The sequence below is a fragment of the Lepisma saccharinum genome, chromosome 16 (genome assembly GCF_977018435.1).
Source record: "Lepisma saccharinum chromosome 16, izLepSacc3.1, whole genome shotgun sequence".
NCBI classification, from domain to species: Eukaryota; Metazoa; Arthropoda; class Insecta; order Zygentoma; family Lepismatidae; genus Lepisma; species Lepisma saccharinum.
This window is the reverse complement of record NC_139244.1, coordinates 30616548-30643126: the sequence shown is the minus strand read 5'-3', so window position 1 is coordinate 30643126 and position 26579 is coordinate 30616548. Positions and strand designations below refer to the sequence as shown.

Sequence of the window (26579 nt, the reverse complement as noted above, 5' to 3'; positions counted from 1 at the left end):
GTCCGGAAATAAGAATGCTTCTTATAACCTCTTTTTATTTTCTTATTTAGTGTCGTTTTCCTTTCACCTTTTACTAATCGCGACGACGAGGATGAGTGATATAATAGAATTGATGAAGGGGCACTCACAAAGAACACCCATACGCACGACGGTATTCGAACCCAGGACATCAGACATCGTAGCACACTGTGCTAACCACTCCGTCACGGACGGAATTCTTATTGCCCTAATCGATCCACAAGCATTTTCCCTATCTTTAACTACACACGAAACATAATGAACAATCTAAATAAACAGGTGCCAGTTCACACTCTAACCGTAAAAAAACATGTGCACGTGAAAATGCAAAATAATATTTATTTTTAGGTAGTTGTGATTTATTATTGTATATTAAAGAAATATATTAGTGATAAAATGACGGAAGTAGAGGAACATCTCCAATGAAACACTCATGCCTTATGGATATTTGTATTTCTTGCCGAACAAGGTTCCGAGTTCGAGTTCCGACCAAAATGGGTCCATTGTGTATGTTCATTCATGTGTTTAATGTAATCATAAATCGTTGTCATGAATAATTTAACTTCAGAGGAAGAAAACTGAGAAAATTACTAATAAAAACAATAACAAAACAAATTTGATCTTAAAGCCCTGGCTTTGCGCTAAATATTCCATCACGGGGACTGGCACTTTACGTAGGTGTAGACACGCTTCGTACAATTTGATGATATCGCGATAACGTAATGGATGTGCAGCCACTTAACTGAACGCCCCAAAATTCCCATTTTATTACTAAATTCTAAATTAGCATAATATCACAGTTTACCTATTCATAATATGCGCCGCTTTGGTGCACTTTGTGTATTGTTTCGTTGGTTGGTTATTTTAATTAATGTTGCATTAATCAACATCAGGTTAATCGCGCCAGGCAAAGTGGAGGGAAAATGACAATGAAGCAGAACGAGGAGGGCCTTGGTTCCCGATTAATGAAACTTTGTCTATCGCCGCGTGAAATCGATGAAAATGTAACTTCTTGATTTTGCTTATTTCATATTGCTTTTCTAGCACTTGCGTCAACAAAGGCGATGAGGATAATTAATGAAGCTATGAAATGGATAATAGGACATGATGATCCATGCCTTACACAAAATTCTAAGTTGGGACTAATGAATATCGATTCGTTTTATCATTTGTCAAGTAGTTGTTTTTAACTCCAATCTTTTTCAAGGACTTCTGGGTTGACATTCTGTTGCGCGATGATGATTCGATGAAAACCACAATTTCAGTGAACTTTCTTGACAATGACTCTAATATCAGTAAAGAGAACATATCCTTACGAGTAGCTGTTGTTAAGAAACCAATTCCTGAAACTTTTTCTGCTGGTCTCACTGCAACCAGCTGTTGTTTGTTATGGCTGGGCCTGGGGGTATGACTCACGCTGCTGTCAATAGCTATTCAATCGTTCCCGAGAAGCCAAGTTCACCAGGAATACCTAAGTGACAATTTTGTTATTTGGGTTGCATAGACAACAGGCTCTAAGATGTTATGATATCGTAGGTCTCGTGGCCCAAGAACTACTTTCTCTGACTGTACAACACTTAGGAAAAGACTAAAAGAGCATGATTTTGAAATCATGTTATCGAACATTGTTACCTGTACGAAAAATGTGAGACACCTCACATGTGTAGAGATCAAGATGTAACAAACTGTGAAAGCTGAAACAGTTTCACTAGGCACAAAACCGAAGATAGTGAGTCCACTGTACTAGTTCGTGACACCACATAAAATAGCTACATTACTAAGGCTCTTCATGGGCTGTAGCGCAAATGATTATTATTATTATTACTAATTAACAATCATTACTACTCTGCTACACTTACTTGAGAAAAAATACACGAGGATCCAATTTAGGGGGTTGGGTCCGACTTGGATCGACATCCTCCATTATTTCATTTATTAGATTTTTCTTGCATATAAAAAATGTTCTGGGATTCTCGTTAGTTATTTTCATGTGTAAAAATCTAACGCACTAGAACTGCAGGGTAAAATTAAGAGACTCGATTTACAACGGGAACTATTAATCGGTTTTGCGTGGGGGGTGGGCAAGTGATATCGCAGTCATTGACTTTGCTGGTGCGTATTAATAGTCACCATCAACTCGCAATCAAGATGTCCTGGATTCGATTTTCAGTGACGGCACATTTCTCAGTTTCAAATAGACCCAGTACCAGATAAAACATGTATGTTAAAATTTCTCTTTGGTAGTTTGGAAAATTATATTATTGTACGTTTCTGTTTTATATTGCTCGATTTATTTTGATCGTTGGGATATAACGACGTAATCACGTATCATGGCTCTTTTGGGGATGGTAGTGCCCTCCGTTAAATGCGCCAATGGACGTCGCCACAATTTTTTGTATGGAGGCCGGTTAGTCGACATAAAACTTGATAGGAAAATAATCATTATAATTATTGTGAAGTAGCAGTAATCTATTATTTTTATTAGCAATTTATTATTATTGTTCCAAGCACAACCGTTTTTCATTCTATGCAGACTGAAATGCATAACCATTCTAGTTTGTTGGTTTTACGCACCTCACTTGGGGCGGTTGATGATCTGTAGAGAATTACAGCGTCAGTTTGAAACATCTGAATTAATAATAATCGTAGATTCTGCCAACTCCAATTTACCAAAATGCATTGGACAAGTGGTGCCTCACTGTGGGCTTCCTCGAAAATGTCAGATGGTAAAGTTAGTGAGTGATGATGCCTCATCTGATAGGTCTCTTAATTTCAAACAGCTTTTGTAGAAAACATTCTTTTGGTTTGGTCAAGGACTTTCGAATGGAATTTGTGGGGATTTAAACAAATCGAAATTCCGCACCGTGGGCGTGCGGTCTAGGGAAGCGCGCTAGTTTGAGTCTCCTGGGGAAAGGGTTAGCACCTTTTCTCCTAAGATTTCGGCAAGTGTATGTGACCGGTGGCTACCTACCATCATGAGAGAATTGGAGTAGGAAGCTACGAATGAATAGCGTAACCCGGTCATGGAAAACCTACAACAACGACTCGGGGTACGTCGTGCTGACCATACTTCGCTCCGTAACTGGTTGAAGAATCGCCCACTTCTGCTGAGGCATGTGGGAGTGAGACCGGCAGTCAGAAGGTAGGCCCTGGCCTTCAAGGGCTGTTACGCTTCGGGTTGTTATTATTAAACTATTGTCAAAGAAGTCAGTTCTTTGCCGCTCACCCATATCAAAAAATGTTACTTACAAAATTTCTTGAAATCAAAAGATAAGTAGTTGTCTACGTACCTCCTATTAAACATGTTTGATGCCGACTACTATGGTGTAGTGGTTTGCACAGCGTACTATGACGACAAGGATTCCGGATTCGAATCCCGGCCAGGCATGGTTGTTCTTTGTGAGTGTCCTTTCATCAATGTCATCATGTCATTACTCATCCTCATCGTCGCCAATAGCCAAGAGTGGAAGAAAAGCAACTCTAAATAACAAAAATTATATCAAATCAAATGTTTGATGTAGGCTTGTCCCTCTATTAGGGCATCAGATATTTTCAAAACAAACCCTGTTACTTATCGCATGCGTTTGAATTATTTGACATTACAATTTATTACCCATTCAGATATCATTAGCTCATTAGCGAGATTTCAGACGCACCCTGTATTTCGTTCTTTATCACTAAAATCCGGCACATTTTCATGGTACCCTATCGGAACAGAGGTTAGAAGTTCACTGCTTATCTAGGATTAGAGTACCGTTATTTTGTAAGGAGTATATCTCTTGATAGGATGACCCTGGCAACTATCCAGCTCTCTCTGACGTCATTTGAGATTAAGAAATTACTAAGTCTACTGAAGTGGTACGGAAAATAGCAATGAGGATAGTTGTCTGCACTAGAAAAACAGAGAAAAGTTTTATAAACTACAAAAAGTTTTTATGCTTGTAAGTTCCCTGCTTCACAAGATATTCATTTAAAATGTCAGACAGATATTGAAAAAGGTTCTCTGTCTGTTCTAGGGATGGTATTGAGACTAGAGGACACCAGAGCAGACAGAGTTTTAGTCTCGTCTCGAATTGTAAATGTCTCGTTCTCGGTCTCGTCTCGAGTTAGTGTAACAACATAAACAGCACACATCTTCAACAGTAGTGGAAACGTCGTCGCCTCGTACCGGGTTCGATACCCGGTGGAGGCACATGGTGGTTGTGATCCCACTTTCAACTGTGGGTCCAGTCCCGATTAGCCTATCTGTGCATAAAGTCGGCTTAAGACAAGAACCAAACAGCTCAAATTCTCACAGCATGCAGAGACCATTAAGGCAAACAACTGACGCCTCGTTTCGACGCTACAAACCGTCGGAAAATGTTGATTTTGCCATGAAAGTATGTAGCCACACCGCACAGGTTTACAGTTGCCACAAATAGATTGAATTTTCATCGTAATTACTACGTATAAAATATGTGATGTATCTATAAAGAATCAGATAAAATCTGCATGTTTAGGTAGAATTTTCAAATATAATGCCAAGTTTCGAACGAGACCTCACGGCCACCGCACAAAGTATTGCGCTTAAAAATGTTATTGAATTGTTTATTCGTTGTTGCATTTCTCGTTCAAGCGCGATGACATTCGAGCAGAGGGAAGAAAATAAAAGAAACACATTAGACGACACGTTTGCAAATCAGCATATGTAGTCAGAAAAAATATACCTCTCATCAGAAGACAGAAGCGTTTTAAGGGGAGGAAGAGAGAGGTGTTGATATTAAAGTAGCAGTAGAGAATAAGAGAAAGGAAGAACATTAAATAACGTACAAAGAGAGAGAGAGAGAGAGAGAGAAGAAAAATGAGAAATAAAGTAGCAAAGGACAGAAAAAGACCGATAAATTAAGATGCGAAATAGGCAGACAGAGAGAGAGAGAGAGAGAGAGAGAGAGAGAGAGAGAGAGAGAGAGAGAAAGAGAAGGAAATATAGAAGCGATAGAGAGGCAGAGAGAAAGGGACACGCAAGAAACAGAGAGAGGGGAAAAGAAAGATAGAGAGAGATATATATAAATAAAGAAAGAAAGAGAGAGAGAGAGACACACACACACTAAAGAAGAAAATGAGATAGAAAACTGGAGAAATTGATAGGAAAAGGAATGAAGAAGAAGTGAGGAACTAGGCACATATTTTTTCTGAACAGGGCGGAGGGTTAAATAAGAAAAGCTGTGTGTTTAGAAGGAGAGGCGGCGCCAGACTATCTGGTTTTGGTGTACCATTTCTTCAAATAAAAATGTATTTTGATCCAAACAATGATTTATTAGCCAATAGTAGGAAGTTTAAATAATGGAGTAAAAAGAAATTATAACATTTAAAACTTATGGAATTGCACTTACTTTAACTTGCACTATCTAAGAAATATAATCCAGGCTTTCCCACCCAATAAGTTGCATAGTAAGTAGACGTGGGGGGGGGGGGAGGGATCATGCTTATAATTTATTATATCGAATTTTATTTTTGAATATATTGTTGGCATTGCACTGGAGTCGTTGGCGTGGTGGGGGGCATTACCCTGAATAATTCAGAGACAATCTTAAGACATAAATCATAATTAATTATTCTATCCAGTGAAGAACATTTACTGGTAGTCAATAATTCTTACACATAGATCAGAATTTTTTAAAAGTAAATACTTTCGCTAGAAATACATAGTTAACTAGTAGCAACACCAATTAAGAAAATGAATTTTATATCAAAGAGTACTGTTTTCAGCAGAGTTTTTGTTTTGCATTGAAAATGTATTAAATTTTAGATTCAGGCCTTCATAATGCAGGGATGGGTAGAGCGTTCTCCTGAACCAGAGATCCTGGGTTCGAATCTTCTAAAGTTTGTCGTCCTACTCATCATCGTCGACGTAATTGCAATTACTTTTTATCATGAAATTGACCAATTACATTTTGACAGATCGGATCAGGCTGATATTTAACTCTTTTTAATATTTTCGGAAAGAATAAGAGCAGACCCATAGCGAGGAGTAGGCTAGAGAACCAGTCTCGGAGGGCGTCATTCAAAGCTCTTGTCCCCCCCCCAAGACAACATAGTAGGAATATGTACCAGATAAATTTATACCTGGCAGAGCAGAGGTAAGGGAGAAGGAAACATACAAGGTGTTACTCGACCCTTATTTTCCTGGAAGTTAACATGAAACTCCAACACGTGTGTTTTAGCTTCCTTACACGTGCTGCTCTTCCATGGTGAATTCCACTTGGAGAAGTAGATGGGGAAGTAATGGTTCTTTATATGACATGCCTCTTTTGTCGCCTTTCAAATTTCTGCAGGTGTGTATATTTTATTCTCTGCACAAAAATCCGTTAAATCTACAACAACTTTTGATATTGTGAGCTCGTATTAGCTTACGCTTGCATTATTTACTAAGTAGCTTTCAATAGTAACAGCTGCCGTAAATTCTTTCCCATTTAATTGGATAAAATATGAGCTGCTGGGTAGGTCTAAATATGGACTACCTTGTCTTGGGAATAATTACATGGTAAATCTAAAAAAAAAAATGAAACTAATCTAATCTTTCTTTTTGCCCAGAAGTACTCCTAAATACGAGCTTTCTAAATGACTGTCGGGGTTTGATGAGGTTATTACTAATCAAGTGATTGATTTGGATTATTTTACTTCGCTTCTCTGCCACTTTTGGTTAATAGCAAAAGAGATTATCACTGATTTTTTTATTCAAGAAACTAATGCCATTTTGTGAGAACTGCCTCCTGGCGGGCGTTGACGCAACTACACGTTAAGAATTAGAAGCATACAAAAACCTATCTCAGGAAGCGATAGAAAGAAGATGATGTGGAAATAGTCATTAAAGTCGTTAGGAAAGAAAGACTGAGCAACGCTTCAAACTTAAGCAAAAAAAGGAAAGAGAGAGCGACCTTGGAATACAATTGGGATGACAATAATGCGACTCGCGTGTTTCGTAATGGACTCTTCTCTGAAGACTCAAAGCGAGAACATTGAGCAGTAGAGACTGCTGCTTAGATAGCAAAATTGCGCAACCACTACTTATTTTAACATACCTGTACATTAGATATTATTAACGTCAAGTTACGGTGAATATATGAGTTACATAACGTTAACATGCGAAACAGAGAGAAAAGTAAATTACCTATCCAGCATTATGTTCTTTGCCTGCTCTCGGTAAAAATTTTCCACTGTTCTGAGTGGCAGTGACGAATTCACGAGGTGGCCATTTCCCCCCGGAAATTAAAAAGTCCCTCCAGAAAATTTCAGCAATTTGGAAGAGCATTAGGACAATAGCTAAGAAATTTTGCAACCGTGTTCACTTTGGTTTCTATCATTCACTTTGATTTAACCCAGAACGTACTATTTCTGTTCTTCTCGTTGTAATAAACACTGATTCAGCCCTCGTAATAATTAAAAGTCAAAATAATAAACGAATTTAAATTATTATCCCTTTTGTTAACTGCTAAAATGAGAAATATGATGGAGGATACGCTTCAAGCTTGTGTGAAGGCGTAAACTGCTGAGACGGATGAGGACCTACAGTAAGGTTCATTGCTGACGTCATCCACAGATATGCTGTAGAAATCCTAGATGCCTTGATTTAAATGTAAATTATTGCATCCTATATTATTATTTTCTGATTCTCATAATCTCATTCTTAAAATGATAGTTAATGAAACATAATTACACTTAATTTAATAATTATGTATCAAATGTAAGGGACAACTTAAAAATATTAGTATTGTTTCATTGGTATTATAATTTGAAGCTGATGACATTCCCCCGTGAAGTTTGATGTCCCTCATCGCCCCGCCCCGAGGAAATTGGCTGGATTCAACGCTACTATGTGGAAATCTCACTCCTCCCGCGCGAGGGTGTACTAGGTTCTTGAAACTTCAAGACAGCATTGGAACCCTCCCTATCCTTTCTCAAGCGCAGTGGTTCATATAGTGGGTGCCGTGGCTGGCTTACAGGGGCGCCGCGAAAAGTTGCAATATTTTAACTGAAATGATATAATTGTTCCAAATATGTACTTATTTAGTACTTTTTACATGTAAAATGTTTCTGAATTTGAAATATTTTTAACTTAATGCAAGCTGAGTTGAGTTGGTGTTTTAAGTCCACTTTATGCACAGTAAGGCTAATCGGGACTGGACCTACAGTTTAAAGTGGTATCCGAACCACTTGTGCCTCCAACGGGTATCGAACCCGGGACCCCTTGATTACAAGGCAATGACTTAATGCAAGCAACCTAACCGCACCACTAACTGAGCGTTGCAAGTGTTAGATAGGCCTACATTCTGACTTGGGCGCCGCGGAAAAATCTTGAAACACTAAGAGCGCCGTGAAACGAAAAAGTTTGGGAACCCCTGCTCTAGCGCTTATGCCTTTCTACATATCGTAGTGGACAACGGGTGGTTACTTACCGATAGTGAGGGTGTCCCAGAAATTTTTGTACAGGGCCGGGGGGTCTCGTTCACTCATGTACGAGGGCTATTTTTTTTTGTTTTAACATCCGATGGTGCCGCCAGGAGGCTCGTGAAGCGCTAGGAAGCGGGGCGTCCCGCAGCGTGATTGGCGTACCCCCTGCCACTACCACCACTACTGCCAAGGCCAACGCTTCAGTTGAAGCTGAGCGACGGGTGCGTAAAGATGTCTGCTACAATCGACTCTCCCGCCAAGTGCGAGTTACGTAGTGTGATACGATTTCTACAGGAAGAGGGGCACAATACAGCGGAAATTCACCGTCGAATGAGCTGTGTGCCGGAGAGCTATGCTGTCTTCGGGCATTGTCTTGCTTCATGACAATGTCCGACCGCATGTTGCTGCATCAACACAAGACCTTCTTCAACAAATCCACTGGGAAGTGTTTGATCATCCTCCCTACATCCTAGACCTGACAACGTGACTTCCCACATTTTCAGGGTGATGAAGAAGTGATTGGGAGGACGGTGCTTCCACACCAATGCTGAGCTTCGGCAGACCTGGCTCAACAGACAGGCGGCACTTTTCTTTGCAGAGGGTATTGGAAAGCTGGTACGTCGGTACAATAAATGTTTGAATCTTCTTGGTGATTATGTTGAAAAGTAGATTATACGTGTACGTAACTTTTGTCAATAAACCCATTTTGCTATTCTCTGTGGTTATGATTTCATGTCGTATCCCTCGTAAATTTCCATTACCTTGATTTTTAAATATCGAGTACAGTGTATGTGTTTTATTAATGTTTGTGTTTTCTGTATCACGTGTATCTTAAGTCAGCATAATAAACATGCCATCAGAAATTCTTACAGCGTTGTTAGCCGAATTTTAAACCCTGCAGCGATATGGTAGTGTCAGTCATATATTAGAATGTATTGCATAGTTATTTATGCTGTTAGCGGTAGAGCCTTCTTTAAGAAGGTCACTCCGGCGCAAGAATTGATTATTTTTAATCCAATCTCATATTAATTAATAAATTACATGTTTTATTTATGTAAGGTCACATTTCAAAATGTGTAGCTTTATCTTAATTGGATTCATGACTTTCTTACCCCCCTGTATTTGAGGAGAAAAAAAAACTGGCTGCTCAGGAAAATGGGCTGACGTCTGATTCGTTTTTGTTTCGTCTACTCCTGTATATCAGTCAATCAACCTTTTGGTATGTATGGATAGTTTATGCGGTAAAGTAATGTTAATTTAGACGCAATATTTTCATGTAGGTGAGGGGTAGATTCTCACTTGGAAGTTCCCCGTACAAGCTAAAAACTGTTTTCCAAACAGACGTAGTTACGTACCGTTCACACTATTGCCCTTGAAATTGTGTAAGTCGATATTGAAGTGTATGCCTGTAATCATGGTAGAACCAGTTAAGTTGAAGTAATATCGCTGCCGTTTCTTGCATAAAATTAAGTCAACTTTCCTGTTTGATTTGCATGCACACACGTACATAGCAACTTTCAGGTTAACTCATCGTTCCGTTCTAATATCTGTAGTTCTACAGGGTTATGTAATATACATGCATCACCCGAGTTCATGACCGGCAGTCAGTGTTATATACAGAGCTAGGAATTTTAGGTGCAAAAATTTGCCAACAAAGGTGCAAAAAAGGTGCCAATTTTTGTGCTAAAATAGGTGATAATTTTTAGATGTAAAATTTATTGTGAGCAGTGCATACATATATGATTCAACTTGTCTGGATAAACACATAGAGTATTCTCTGGTTTTAAATCGTTTAATAACTAAGCAAAGAAAATTCTCTGATACATTAGAAAGCGACATAAAGGAAAACATGCTTCTTCTTACTTGCTTAGAATTAGTCATCTAGAAAATTGTTAAAATAGATTACATTCAAAATTTCTATGTTCTTCTGAGTGAGGCTACATCTGCGGTCACTAAGCAGATACAAGTGGTGCGTATTTTGTTTTAAACTGGTAATCCACATCCTTGTTGGTTGCGACTTCTTGAACATCAGAGTTTTTGGCTAAACTTTGTTCTCTTTCCCGACCCCTTGCAGCTCTCGTTGCACATCCATCAAAACAGCCCACTGTGCTTCCTTTTCAGGACACTGCTCCTCCAGTTTTGTGATTGCAGTAGTAAGGAAAGAGAAGCCATGTACAATATAGAGTTCATCTTGCAATTCCTGTTTAAGTGCAAGTTTTTTGGCTTTTTCTACAGCTGAGGAATCACTAGGCAAAGCATCTAAAAATTTCGATATTGTATGGAAATGACTGCAAATAAACATTGCAGCTTTTAACCATGTACCCCATTTAGTGAGGATGGAAGAGGGTGGCAATGGAAGTTTCGTAATTTCTACGTACTTCTGTATTCTAGAAGGAGCCTTTTTCAGTATTTTCTTAATGCTAGAAACAAATTCGTTCACATATGTATATTCATCTTTAAGAGCTTCACAAACTCGATGCAACGCATGAACAATGCAGGTCACATGTTTTAAGTTAGGATACATATTCTTCAGATTAGAAAATTCAGCTAACATTGAAGAACTAACCACACACTATCATATTTTACGCCCTCCGGCTACAATACAACACATGCATCATTGAAACTTTGCATTACACTTGCATTATTAAGTTTTTAATAGCATGGGTTTCACTTGATGTCCATTGAGAGGTGCTACTAAAATGTTCAAAACGTACCTGTTTTGCCTATCTGTGGTTTCATCTAGTATGAAATAGACTGGATGGTCAGCTACTATTTGCCTGATCTGCGAGATTTTAGTTTCATAAGGAGGTTGAAGGTAAGATTTCCTTAAGGTGCTCTCATCTGGAACTGACTTCCCAGTATATTTTTGCAAATATGATTTCATGACAGGATTGTTAAGTTTCGAAAGAGGTATTCCACATGCTATAAATGTCTTTGCTGTCTCACTGAAAAATTCATTTGTATTTCTGGAACTCGAAGATGCAAGCGCCTCACCAATGAATTGCTGTCGCTTCCCACCTTTACCATCTCGTAGTTCTTTATTCCTGACGTGCTTCCTACTTTGTAGATGCTGCACAACCCGAGTGCGTTGGTGTTTGTCATCTACAGCAATAGAAATATCACACACATCACACCTCAGAACAGATCCACCACTCTGAATGCCGTCACCGCTTAACTGTTTAACAATGTCCTGCAGTTTCCCAACATTTACTGTATGTTTTGGCATGGTGAACAAGCAAATCCGATGCATCGATCAATCGATCACAGACTGCAGTTACCTTGCTCGCTGAGACTGGAGAAGGAAACAAAAACAAAACAGTTTTCCTACAACAATTCGTAAACAATACAGCATAGGACAAAAAGAGCACAACGTCTAGCAATTGAAATGCGTCAATGTTGGCACTGTTTAAAGTCCGCGCGCTTACTACATTAACGTCCAAGAACTGAAGAAAGCCGATTCATTGTTGTGCGGTAAACAAGAATCGCGTGCCAAGAAACCGTGACTCGAATGTGGGTGGGGTTAAACAGTGCGCGAGTTGTATTTAAAAAAAATGATAAAGATGCAAAAAGGGCGAAATGTGCAAAAGCTTCTGAGATTGTGAAAAAGGTGAAAAAGGTTCTGAGATTGGGAAAAAGGTGCGAAAAGGTGCAACCGAAACACCATGAGTAGAGTTCAGTACATGCTTATTTTGGGGATGAGTCACTTTTTTTTACCCATTTTCACACAAAAAAATTTAAGGTGCAGCACCTAAAATTCCTAGCTCTAGTTATATACCATACGCTCTTATTTCCCCCGGACATTCCTGTTCTTAGGTAATAGAAAGTGCGTCCGTGTCGCTTGTGAAACGATTATCGCTGAAAACGATACTCAAACACTGGAGATATCAACCGATATATCGAGATCAGAAACAGAGGGGAAGAACATTTTAATTTACACACACACACACACACACACACACACACCCCCACACACACACACGCATCATAACTGCAAGGACAAGGTCCCAAAACTGGGTACCGGAGCAAGAACGGTTTACTTTCCCTTTATACATAGAATTTACCATAGTACGGGGGCAAAAGTAACATAAAGTGGGGGAAACTACACCCTACAACCCCTCTAATCGCAGCCACTGTATGCGTATATAATAAACGGCGCCTGGTCACCATGGCTCGTGAATTTTCAAATTCAGTTTTAAAAAATTATTCGATTTTATTAATATTTCAAGTTTGCTTATGGAAATTTGCATTACCTTTTTTTAAAAAAATAACGCTTACAGTGTGCTTTTTTTTTATGTTTGTACGTTTTCTGTATCACGTCTATCATTAAATCAGAATAATAAACATAACATAAATTAATATTTTTTTACTGTTGTTAGCCAAATTTTAAAATCTGTGTCGATATGGTAGAGTCCACCAGTTGAGCCTTTTTTTAGAAATGCCACTTTGGCCCAATAATTAATTACTTTTAATCCAACCTTGTATTAATTAATAAATTATATGGTTTACGATCAAAGTTAAAAATCTGTAGCTTATCTTAGTTGGATTCATGTCCTTCTTAGCTCGTATTCCCATATATATATTCTGTTCTTGTATCTTCTTTCCAGCTATCGACCATTTCTCACTTTTACCTATTCGTTAGTTACTTCCTCTCCTCTTCGACCATTTCTTTTCTATATTTTCCCTCGCATTTTGGTCAGTTTCTTCTTTATTCCTTCTCTTTATCGATATTCTACTAATTCTCTCCCTTCTCTCTCTCTTTTTCTGCCTGTTTAAATTCTTTACTTTCCCTCAGGCTTTCCTATTTCTCTCTTTCTTTCACACTCTCACTGGCTTCTTTATTCCTCTCTCTCTCTCTCTCTCTCTCTCTTTCCTTTGCTCACCTATTTCGCCATTTCTCTCTGCTTTTCTGTGCTGTCTCGCTTCATTATTTGTCTTCCTTTATTTTGCCTATCACTTCCGTTTCTCTTTTTTTGCCTTTCTCTCTCACTTTCTGGTTTCACTAAATCTCCCTCTTTCTCATTGTCTACCACTCATTTCAAATCTCCTTTCTTTACATATACTACTTTCTTATGATTACTAAGGATGCAGCTTTTCGATTTTATCACCCCTTAGAACATTTTCTGCGGGCTCTCATGCAAGTACTACTCAAAAAATTGTAGTATGTCCAAAAATTATCAGAAATCTGCACAACCCATCTCGCGCTTCGCGTCATCTCGGACTAGAACTCATATCTACATTCATTAGAACTTGAAATCGTGTAGCGTCCACGTGATCTTTAGAATGCTTTACTGTTGTGCTTTTAGAGTTATATTAAAAAAAGAAGTGCAGAAACGAAAATGTAAGTTTACAGATTAACTTAAATATCTTTTTGTGCGAAGTCTGAAGAAGCCAGAAGATACTGTAAATATAACCTGTTTCGAAGCTGTAACGAAGCATAGATAAACATCTTGATGTAGAAATGTATTGTGAGTACATTACTTTTTTGCTGAAAATTCTTTCTAAAAACTGTTTTTCACTTCATACACGTAATCCTGAGTGCAGTAAACATATTTCACGGAGCATGTTCACTAATAGTGAAAGGATAGACATATCTGAAATGATACTGTACTGGATGTATATGGAATTTTAATACTTTAGAAACTAACAAAAGTAGAATAGTATATTCATTTTACTATCTACATAAAACATAACTATTTCCAAATAGTTTTAAATAGTGAAAGTCAATACATAGACGTACACAACTCTAAAAAAAGGATATCTCAAAAAGGGAATAAAAATAATAATCCTGCAGAACCTTTGCCTTAATTCCTGTAATACAGAAAGCAAACTTCGAAGGTATCAGGTTGTCTTCCATAGCAGCGACTCATTAGGTCAAGATACCAATGGCAGAGCTCGTGCAAGTGTTTAAATCTAGCCACAGCCACCACGGCTCCGTTGTCATGATGTTCGTGCGAATCTACAAATATTATACTGTCAAGATCCTTCTGGAAAATGAAAAGAACGCTTTTGTTTTCAGTTACGAGAATAACAAACAGCTCCAGTTTCTTGGAGGTTAGAGGATGCTCATACCAATCTTGCACACCCTGTTCAAGGCTGGAAATAAGTGACGATCCAGATGAGTAAACTGTGCTCCTCCATTCCGTAATGGACTGCTTCTTCAATTCTAACGCTGTAATGCCTTCTGGGACTGTCATATTACCGTACCGAAGTGCACCTCTCTCCTGTAATTTGTTGTACATATCGTCCCCTTGCACGATGCTTTCAACAAGAGCTGTTGTTACATGATCTTTTAAACACTGATCATCGTGACCCTGCACTATGCTACTAAGATTCCTGCATTTATTGGTCATCAGCAGAGTTACCACAGTGCAAGAATTGCTTTCTATCTTTCTACCAGCGATGTGCGACTGTGAGTAATTGGTAGGAAACCAGTAAACATGGACTTTGTCTGCCTCCTCGGTTTGGACTACTGGACGGTAATTGATTCCTGCCGTAGCCATATTTCTTCTGCTTCTTCTTTGGTGTCACAGATTCCTAGTTCTGGCGATAGCCTAATTATAACTGGCAATGGCTGATGCAAATTTTAGCTGTGGATAGCATGTTGTTCAGCTGGTTGGGAAATACTTGGTACAATTTAAAGGATAATTGATTTGCCGGTGAATATGACTCTCCTTGGTTACCTATTTATCGATTGTTGCTAAGTTAAATTGTTAGTTTATTCCAGTGGCGGCTTCTGACTATTAGCACAGTCGCTCGTGCACACCCAAATAAATCAATAATGCAAGGAATATCAAAACATCAACATTTTCCATGTCATTTCACCTACCATTTGCTTCCATGTACAGTACAGAATGTTACCAGTAGGGGTGTGCGGGGTCCCGAAAAGTCGGGAAATACCAAATGGTCATTTTAAAAAGTCGTTAATTCTCGACTGGAACTTATCGAAATGGTTAGTTTTTGTTCCAGAAATGCAAAAACAATCACTTAAAGTGAAAATGACGTGTAGAATTCGAGATTTCCAGAGCTTCGGGAAATTTTGAACATTTCCCGTGCAAAATTTTCCCGTCCCGAATGTCGGGATTTAAAAAATTTCCCGTCCTGATCCCGTCCCGACCCAAAGAATTCTGTCCCTCACACACACCTAGTTACCAGCGTTTCTGCCTACCTGTCAAACTTTTCGAACCTGTTTTCAACAAGCGAATAGAGAAAACTTGTAGGCTGTTCTAATTTGTGTCAGTGGGCTTTTCAAGAAATTCTTTCGTACACAAAGTTGTGATGAACACTCCCAGGAATCTGTGCTTCCAGGCATGAGCTTGACATTCCTCTTCCGTCGTGTTGCAAACCCGTTCCGTTCGAGACCGTGTGGTTCTCAACCATTCTTCCACATTCTGTTCAAGGCTAGAAATAAGTGGCGATCCAGACGAGTAAACTTCAAGGGCGTATCCAGAGGTTCCGGAAACACCAATAATTTATTTCATCTTTTTGAAAATACTATGGTAGATTCAGCGTACTTCCTCATGAGACACTTTATGTAGCAGGTATAGAACAATTCTCTCTTTGTGCACTTAGTGTGGATTCTGAAAATAACACCCAGCAAATATTTTAAGTTTCACACTGGGTACTGATACATCAGCTGAAATCTGACTTCAGTTCTTCAGTTCTAGCCGCAGTTGAAAAGGGAACTTTCTTAATTGCAATCTTTATCTGTGAAAAGGTTTTCAGTTTTACTCTACAGTTGTCAAAGTATTTAGAGACCTCATCAATCACCAATTAGGCTCTGCTCTTCCATATGCAAGATATGTCACAGAATCGTTTCAGAAACTTCGGGAGATTTCAGATGAAGAGATCAGTCAAAGCTTTCAAAATGCTTCTGAAAAGTGTCAAAAGATGTTCAAATCTGAATGTGGGATTCCAAGAATTACAAAACACTAAACAAAACAGGGTAGTCATCCTCGTACTATTGTAGAGGAATATTTTCGCAGAAATATATACATTCTTTCTGTCGATGACTTATTAAATAATCTGACAAATAGATTTGAAGTTCTCCAGCCAAAAATTACTTCACCACAGCATATAGTTAAATTAAAAAGCCTTTCAGTGTATTATGGAAATTGAGGTTTAGGTACAACATGAAGGACTGAATATTCTTTGGTGTCAGAAGTGGAAAAGTGATTATGTTTGTTTCATCGTGGTGTAGTTGTAGCGTCGTCACCTCGTAATGAATGGGTCATGAGTTCGATATTTTGAAGAGGCACAGAGTGATTAGGATCCCACTATAAACTGTAGGTCTAATCCCGATTAGCCTATCTGTGTATAAAGCATACTTAAAGAAAACACTAAAGAAAATAAGGAAATATGGCTTAGGGTGAACACTTCTTGCTGGACTAGTCCCCAAATTTTATTTTTGGATACGCCCCTGGTAAACTGTGCTCCTCCATTCCGTAATAGACTGCTTTTTCAATTCTAAAGCTGTAATGGCCTCTGGGACTGTCATTTTACAGTACCGGAGTGCCCCTTTCTCTTCTTCTATCTTACCTTTATTTTCCTTCATCTCTTTCTCTTGTTGCTGTTTCCTTCTTCCTCTATTTATCTAATTCTTTTTTCGTAGTCGAAAAAACCTTCACCATTGCATTTCTCGTGAAATTCTAGCCTGATTTGATATATCACATCATCCCCTTCCCATTTAAAAATTTTGAGTTGAATCCAATATGACGGCCACCAATATGACGGACGTCCGCTTGGAACACACCAATATGGTTCCCCTGGGTGTAACATATTTCTATCGTGACCATTTGTACCCAGCCTAATTCCTTTACATTTTATATGGGATGTTAAGGGACATTAGAATCACCCTGTATAATTTAATATGACATAAATTATTTATTGCTTGTTTTCTATACATGGTGTATCAGATGTGATAGCACAAACTGAAACGGTGAAAAGTACACGATAGTAGAAGCAAAGAAGTCTCAGTAAACATAGGGGTCGCAAACGAACCATTTATAAGAAAATTGCGAATGTATGGCTACGATCAGCCACTGACTTCATTGCTTGCACATATCGTGCGCCTGCCACCTTACAAGTGACGTATCTGTCATGCCTTCCGTCCTGTACAGGGCGTGTGGTTTGTTTACAACGCTCCCTTTCGGCACTGTTCAGTTTTAGACAAAGAAACCTCGGAGTCAACGGCGTAATGGGCGCCTCCGCTGGCCCTACAGTGCGGGGAGCCCCGAGATGCAGGGGCCCCGCAATGTGCTCCTGAAATTTTATATAATCGCAGAAATTCAACAAGATAGTGCCGCTTATAAAAGAATCGATTTACGAAACAGAAATCTGGTTCAAAGTAACATCATATGACGACGTCCAGAGACGGCGACAGGGGTGGGAACGGGTGGGCAGGCGCCCACCCAAAAATTCCTGTGCCCACCCGATTTCCCACCCAATAAAATTCACTAAGTACATATACTTAGAGATATATGAATGTTGCAATAAATAAGTGTATTCTGGTGTTCATTACATGTATATTTTACTAATAAATATTGTCTATTCTATAAATGTTCACATGTCATCATCCAATAAATATGTCACGTGCCAGTTCCGACGACACAATGAAAAACACAAGGAAGAAATGTTTCCCGAAAGCGACGATAGATGGCAGCACGCCATACGAAGAAAAGCAGAGTTCACTGTAGAAACTTGGAGCGGAGAAGAGCGATTATATATATTATAGTAAATGCAAAATACATAAAGGAAGAGTATAAAAATTATAGAAGGGGTGAATAAAATGTTGTAAATAACCAATTAAGATAAATAAGAATATGCTCGTATATGAAACAATTATGAAAGTTAATAAGTGAGCAAATGAATTCAGAAATGTATATCTCTCTCCTTTTTGATCCTCTGACGAGGAGAACATCGTCAGCTTTTGTATTTGTCCGTCCCTCGGTGGCGGTGTGGTCAAATTAGACGCCCCGAAGCATTTGCGGTTGCGCTTCTTATTAGACGCACTGGGCCATAGGCAGCGCTTGCTGTTAGCGATCCTGGGCTATTCCCCTTTTGGTCGTTACATAGGAGGTGGCGCTATTGTCAGTTTAGTCGACCCTACTCTTTCTATAAGTATAGCTTGTATCGTTTGCCAAAGAAACGGGGAGAGCGAGCACATATATGTAATAAATAAGATTACGATTTAAAAGGGAAGAAATAAATTAGAAGAAGGAACAGAAAAAGAAGCCTTTTCCCAAATCAGAGAGAAGAAAAAGAAGAAGAAGCCTTTTCCCAAATCAAAGAGAAGAAAAAGAAGAAGAAGTATTTTCCAAAAAAACAGAAAGAAATAAAGAAAGAAGAAGTATTTTCCAAAATAGAAGGAAGAAAAGAAGAAGAAGCCTTTTCCCAAATCAAAGATAGGAAGGAAGAAGAAGCCTTTTTCAGAAATTACGAGAAGAAAGAAGAAGGCAATTTTCTTTCAAGAAGAATATAACCGACGTAAATTTGGAATCAGCATATATATATATTTTCAATGTACATACAAGCTTCGCTATATGTTTTCTCTGTATTGTATATAGTTTTCAGAATATAGATCCGCATTTAACTATATCCTCTTGGCTATAAAAACGCTTTCTTATTTGGAATTCTCGAATAAAGAACCTATCCCCTGAGATTAAGATATTTCTATAGTCGTGGTAAATAACATCTAAGTACGTACCCCCAAAGGGCGTAGCAAATAGCTGATTTAACTTTGTCATTTGAAATCAAACGGAATTACTAGAGATCTTGAAACAAGAAAACTGTGACCACTTGAATACTTCTATGATTAGATGCAGCTAGTGGGCTTAGGAGGCACAAAATTATGCAGGGTATGGTGAAGATGAGATCAGGATTTAGGGTGAGCTTGAGGGCTGCAGCTCCAGGCCTTCACTGGGGAAAGAAACTGCTTTGAAAAGTACCACATAAAGATAAAATTAGGTACTTCGGATGTGATGAAAAATGTAGAGATACGTATAACTAACCTCATCATGGAGCTTGGCGAAAAGTTATAACTGAAACTTTGGAGGGGATTGGGGTGGGAGTCTTGGTGTTGTAAGCTCCGGTCTTCACATATATAAATCCCGGCCTGCGTATGATTAAGGTAATCTCTAAATAAACAAATAAATACCTCAGGGTTGCTTCATCCAGTAACACAATTAATTATTTCGACTATTTAATTACATTTTTTATTCATTGAAATTCCAGAAGTGTCTTTTTCCTTATTTCTTTACAATATTAATATTTATATTTTACATACCTGTCATTTTGAAATATCTACATGGTATACAAATTAACAACTTTGTATTCGATCTACTAATAAATACTAAAAGAAAGCAATCATAATAACCACTACAATACCGAGGTATATTCATTTTGATGTAAAAGTTATGTGGGTTAGGAAAAAGCAACAGAATTATTGATTTGATAAAGGGTGGCTAATTCTATTTAGAAATCCTAGTTCCACACATAAATGTTCCCTATCAGTTACGTAATCATGCGATTTTTCTTGTGATTAACGTATGTAGAATTAAAAGAAAAAGGGGTTGGAAAGAAAGCTTTGTTTTGAGAATTGAGGGCGTCAGAGAACTAATCAATCACGATGAAAATGGTTTATACTTTGGAAGCATCAGAGGTTTAGCCGAAAAGGTCAACAGAAGCTGTAGATGCAGATGATGTAAAGAAGAAAAGCTACGTCACAAAGTATCCATAAAGAAATTTTGTTTATTTGTTTTTAAGTCGAATTTAAGCTCAGATAGGCTAATCGGGACTAAACCTACAGTTTAAAGTGGAGTCCGAATCAGTGTGCATTGTGCTTCCACCAGAGGAGGGGGCAGTAGAAACCAGAACCTCTTCATTATAAGGTGACAACGTTATGCCATTGGAGAAGAAAATATACAGGGAACGTGTTATATTATCACCATAAAAGATGCGTTCATATAAGAGACAAATATTTGAGACTTTCGGAAAACAACGTTATTGTTCACGGAGTTAGCTGATGCAACAGTGAAACACTGTGAAATTGAAACTACCACCTCAACTTTCGAAGGGGTATGAACTAATGAAATTCCACTTTTGGAAGAGTAAGTTGTTGCTGATTCGACTGATTTGTTCTATGTGAAATCATTTTTCTGCTAATTTGGGTAATGGTGAAGATGAGGTTCAATTGTGATTAGGTGAAAGTGACGAAAGGCGGGGGAACAAATACACGCAGATATTGAAAATACAACCCCCCACAAATTATTATTTTGACTGTGGTTCCAGGCGCCGAAGACTCGTTTGCCTGCAAGATTAATGTTTCCAGGGTATACTGCGTAGGATAGAGGTTGACATTTGAGCACATTCTAAAAAGTCACGCCATACAACCCAAGTCGTCTGTGAAAAAGAGATTTATTACCGGGTATAGTGATCAATTTCGATGAATTTCTTGTGTCCAAAATCATATTCCATAAAATGTAAACTATTTGCTACCTCAGTGCATGTGTTCATCCAGCCATGCGTTTATCACTTCTCCCGCATGAGTAACGAAGACCTACTTCAGAAACGAATAACAAGTTAGCTAACCGATTTTATAATGTTACTTGATTATTACTTTTGGGCGATATTTTGTCAAAATAGCCTTTCATAAGCCTGGGGATACTTTATGCAGAATGAAAAAAGAATTGGTTTTTCCGCGTGTGTGTTTACATTCCCAATAAGACATTAATTTTAATCCAAATATAAAGTGGCGGCGATTAGGAGGAGCGAGGGTGGAGTTCCCCCGCCACATTTTGCCACTTGTTGCACCCACACTACCCACCCACTTTTCTACCTAAAAAGTAAACTGTTTTTTCCCCCAAGTTTTGGCACCCGATAGTCGTTACTGCAAACATTCAGATACATTTTTCAGTTGCCAGAGCTAGGGATTTTAGGTGCAAAAATTTGCCAGTAAAGATGCAAAAAAGGTGCCAATTTTTGTACAAAAACAGGTGCTAAAATAGGTGCTAATTTTCAGATGTAAAATTTATTGTGAGCAGTGCATACATATATGATTCAACTTGTCTGGATAAACACAGAGTATTCTCTGGTTTTGAATCGTTTAATATAACTAAGCAAAGAAAATTCTCTGATACATTAGAAAGCGACATAAAGGAAAACATGCTTGTTCTTACTTGCTTAGAATTAGTCATCTAGAAAACTGTTAAAATAGATTATATTCAAAATTTCTATGTTCTTCTGAGTGAGGCTACATCTGCGGTCACTAAGCAAATACTTGTAAGTTGAAAAAGAACGTTCAACGTCAACAGACACAAGTGGTGCGTATTTTGTTTTCAACCGGTAATCCACATTCTTGTTGGTTGTGACTTCTTGAACATCAGGGTTTTTGGCTAAACTTTGTTCTCTTTCCCGACCCCTTGCAGCTCTCGTTGCACATCCATCAAAACAGCCCACTGTGTTTCCTTTTCAGGACACTGTTCCTCCAGTTTTGTGATTGCAGTAGTAAGGAAAGAGAAGCAATATAGAGTTCATCTTGCAATTCCTGTTTAAGTGCAAGTTTTTTGGCTTTTTCTACAGCTGAGGAATCACCAGGCAAAGCATCTAAAACTTTCGATATTGTATGGAAATTATTGCAAATAAACACTGCAGCTTTTAACCATGTGCCCCATCTAGTGAGGATGGGAGAGGGTGGTAGTGGAAATTTCGTAATTTCTACGTACGTCTGTATTCTAGATGGAGCCTTTTTCAGTATTTTCTTAATGCTAGAAACAAATTGGTTACATATGTATATTCATCTTTAAGAGCTTCACAAACTCGATGCAAAGCATGAACAATACAGGTCACATGTTTTAAGTTAGGATACATATTCTTCAGATTAGAAAATGCAGCTAACATGTAAGATGCTTGGTCTGTAAGAACTAACCACACACTATAATATTTTACGCCCTCCGGCCACAATACAAAACATGCATTATTGAAACTTTGCATTACACTTGCATTATCTGTTTTGCCGAGAGAATAAGATTTTAAGAGCATGGGTTTCACTTGATGTCCATTGAGAGGTGCTACTAAAATGTTCAAAACGTACCTGTTTTGCCTATCTGTGGTTTCATCTAGTATGAAATAGACTGGATGGTCAGCTAGTACTTGCCTGATCTGCGAGATTTTAGCTTCATAAAGAGGTTGAAGGTAAGATTTCATTAAGGTGCTCTCACCTGGAACTGACTTCCCAGTATATTTTTGCAAATGTGATTTCATGACAGGATTATTAAGTTTCGAAAGTTTCACACTATAAATGTCCTTGCTGTCTCACTGAAAAATTCATTTGTATTTCTGGAACTCGAAGATGCAAGCGCCTCACCAATGAATTGCTGTCGCTTCCCACATTTACCATCTCGTAGTTCTTTATTCCTGACGTGCTTCCTACTTTGTAGATGCTGCACAACCCGAGTGCGTTGGTGTTTGTCATCAACAGCAATCGAAATATCACACACATCACACCTCAGAACAGATCCATCACTCTGAATGCCGTCACCACTAAACTGTTTAACAATGTCCCGCAGTTTCCCAACATTTACTTTATGTTTTGGCATGGTGAACAAGCAAATCCGTTGCATCGATCAGTCGATCACAGCCTGCAGTTACCTTGCTCGCTGAGACGGGAGAAGGAAACGAAAACAAAACAGCTTTCCTACAACAATTCGTAAACAATACAGCATAGGACAAAAAGAGCACAACTTCTAGCAATTGTAACGCGTCATTGTTGGCACTGTTTATAGTCCGCGCGATTACTACATTAACGTCCAAGAACTGAAGAAAGCCGATTCATTGTTGTGCGGTAAACAAGAATCGCGTGCCAAGAAGCCGTGCCTCGAATATGGGTGGGGTTAAATAGCGCGCGAGTTGTATTAAAAAAAAATGATAAAGATGCAAAAAGGGCGAAAAGGTGCAAAAGTTTCTGAGATTGTGAAAAAGGTGGAAAAGGTTCTGAGATTGTGAAAAAGGTGCAAAAAGGTGCAACCGAAACACCATGAGAAGAGTTCAATACGTGCTTATTTTGGGGATAGGTAACTTTTTTACCCATTTTAACACAAAACAATGTATGGTGCAGCACCTAAAATTCCTAGCTCTGGTAATAACCTTTGTAAGTCAAGAAAAAGTGATCATTAACCCCCAAGCTTCAGTCAAAAACTCATGTGATGAAAATAATATGATCAGGAACATGCATTTAAATTACGAAAAAGTAATTTAATCCTTCACCATTTCTACCATCACAATTTCTATCATTGTCGCTTTTTATAACAATACAAAAATTATCAGACACGGAAGTTAGGTTCGGAGTTCCTGAGTCACTTTGCAAATAAGTGAGACTTCGGCGTTAACAGTAACGGTGTTGATACTAACAATGCACGTTTACATGGACATAGACCATCTGAAGAATACTCTACCGGACTCTGCTACATCGTGTGGTCATTCATCTCTCCTGGACGCGGGACTTGCACACAGTTCCTTTGAGGCGAAATTGTTCTCCGAGGTCGATCGCGACGAAGAATGATTGCGACGATATGGTGTACTTGCACCTCCTTAGAACTTCGGGTGTTCCTCTCGTCACTAGCGTCGGGTGTACGTGGTCACGGGCCGGTCCGGAATCTCTCTAGTGTCGGCCATAAATTGGACGTCGATCTGGAAACGTCCTTCTCCCTCTCTCTCTCTTAATCTCTCTCTCTCTCTCTCTCTCTCTCTCTCTCTCTCTCTCTCTGGTAATGGGCTTCGATTGGGACTGGAAACGGCCTTCGGGCTTTGGGCAGTGACTGGCTTTGGCGTCGGCTGGCTGGCTTCACCGGATGATGATGATGCAATCGTTGCAGGCGTCAGGGAAGTCGACGGACTCCCTTCTCTATCTCCTTTAGCCGCCCATTATTATGTAGTCCACGCTTGGCAAAAACAAATTACCGCGTAATACTTCACCAAAAATAAGGCGCACATTGGTAACTCTATTGGTAACTCACTCACATTGGTAACTCTCTATCTGCAATTCGCTCACGGTACGTAGGAAAACAAAGTCCACGGAGACAAATAATAGTCAAGCGAGAAGTGCTCTCTCTATGAACTCCTGGTAAAAACTGTGTCCGACTCGAGGTACTCTCGATTTTATATCACTTTCGAATTTGTCCGTTGAGAAGCACGCTAAAGTGTCTTGGCTTCGGTTTCCGAGGAGATGGAAATGACCTCTGTCCATTGTCTTGAAACGCGTTCACCAGGCGCGTCCTCGATCCTTGCAGGCTTGGGCTCCAGTTGATTTTCCTGGTCATTCGTGAAAAATGGGTTCGCCCACCCGCTGCGACTCCTAGCCCGGTCCCGACGAAAATATTCCTTCCTTTTCTCCGGAGGCCCCGTGTTGGTGCAAATATGTCATGTTCTAAGCAGCAATGACAGTTCGGCTGTCACTCAGGAAAAATCCGTCTCCCAACTCCCGACGTCTGGCTCGGATACAAGTTTACCCACAAAATAAATCAAACCTCAAACTTTTATATTTGAACATTAAATGAATCAATAAACAAAAATAATTTATATCGAACTACGTTTCACATGTCACTGGATACCGTGACACAGCCCTTCCAATCGGCATTTCATTGAGTGACAAAATTTCAATGAATAGAGTTCCATCACCGCTATATTATCTTTCTCTCAAGACTGCAGTCCGATGCTATTTCTTTGTAGTAGATTGCAATTGACCTTGTGATGGTGGGCCACCACCTACAATCTCGAGGTCCGGTTCAACCCCCATAACTACGATTAGTTTGCTTGAGTATATTACTATGTAGTAAATACAATCTATTAGAAGCCTAATGTGAGCGACTCTTTCGTTGAAACTTGGCCTGCCGCAGCCAGGGGATAATTTTTGGATCTGAATGAAGCGCATCCATCTCAAAGTCCAAAAGAGGAGTGTTTACTATCCTTTAACCATTCCCCCAAAATAGATTTTTTTTAAAAAATATGTGCATTATATGTAACCTAATTAAAAAAAAGTGTTTCAAGCAAATAAATACGAAGGAACACGAACAAAATATTTGGCAGCGAGAAGCTTTCCCGCCGCGTCGTTGAAGTAAGAGAAAATATTTCCAGATTTTTCTTCCAGTTATTTATCAGAGATTCAGATCATCCTGACTTAGTTTCAAGAAGTACTACACTAATATATAAGTCGAAAACAAAAAGTGGGAAGGCAGAGTATTTGAGTATTTGAGTATTTGGGGTAGAAGTTAATTTTGCACAGTCACGGACACTTCTGGGTTATAACAATTCCATTAACTTTCAAGGGAATCGTTACAACCCATGACTGTACAAGGGGGGGGGGGGACTTACCTAACTATTGTATGTACAGTGGGATCCATGAGTATTACCGTGCAAATTGTCCATCAGCATGTTCGTGCACTTTATTTGACCCAATAAGAGCTTCAAGAATTAAAGAAAACTCAGAACTAGCTGTTGATAACTTCTTCACCAGATTACATAAAAATCAATCGCTTAAAAACACATAGGATGTAAGAGAAAAAATAATGAGAATAGTAATGGACCATTTGCACGCTAATACTCATGGATCCCACTGTACGTCCCACTCTGACATCACTTTTTTTTTCACTGGGGTCCTACCAATATTTTACTTGCTTGGGGCCCCAGGGAACTGCACTACGCCACTGCTCGGAGTGCACTAAGGGACACAAACGTATGATGTGCACAGTCAAGTCAGTGTGGGATCGTAACCATATATTCGCAATTTTGTCGCAAACGACGTGTACAAACAATCAAGTCAGTGGCGGATCATAGTCATACATTCGCAATTATCTCGCAAACTATTCGTTTGTGACCCCATGCTTACTGAGACCTTTTTTGCTTTTACGCTTCTACTATCGTCATAATTCATTACATTATGTGTTAACCACAAGCATACAATTTATGTCATAAAGTTTCCTGAAAAATAATTTGTAGTTTCATTTAAAAAAAAAAATATTAAGTAAAATTTCCTCTGACACGGAAAATTTAAGGGTGGCTAAGGGGAAGTTTCGGGACATTGCCCCCCCCCCTTCTATCCATGTCCCTGTGCGATAACTAATAACCTCTAAGGGCCAAATTTA

At 38.9% G+C, this 26579-nt stretch overlaps 1 protein-coding gene across 1 annotated transcript; it reads right to left on the bottom strand.

Moving 5' to 3' along the window:
• Positions 1–14060: 14060 nt before the first annotated feature.
• LOC145999993 (uncharacterized) lies at positions 14061–15115 on the bottom strand. Its single transcript, XM_083137292.1, has one exon. It carries the CDS (start codon positions 14946–14948, stop codon positions 14250–14252), a length of 699 nt encoding a protein of 232 aa, XP_082993418.1. The 5' UTR covers positions 14949–15115; the 3' UTR covers positions 14061–14249.
• Between the last annotated feature and the right edge of the window lie 11464 nt (positions 15116–26579).

Bases quoted from the DNA above. Each gene is read 5' to 3' on its own strand.
- LOC145999993 (XM_083137292.1), bottom strand. From the start codon at position 14,948: ATGGCTACGGCAGGAATCAATTACCGTCCAGTAGTCCAAACCGAGGAG.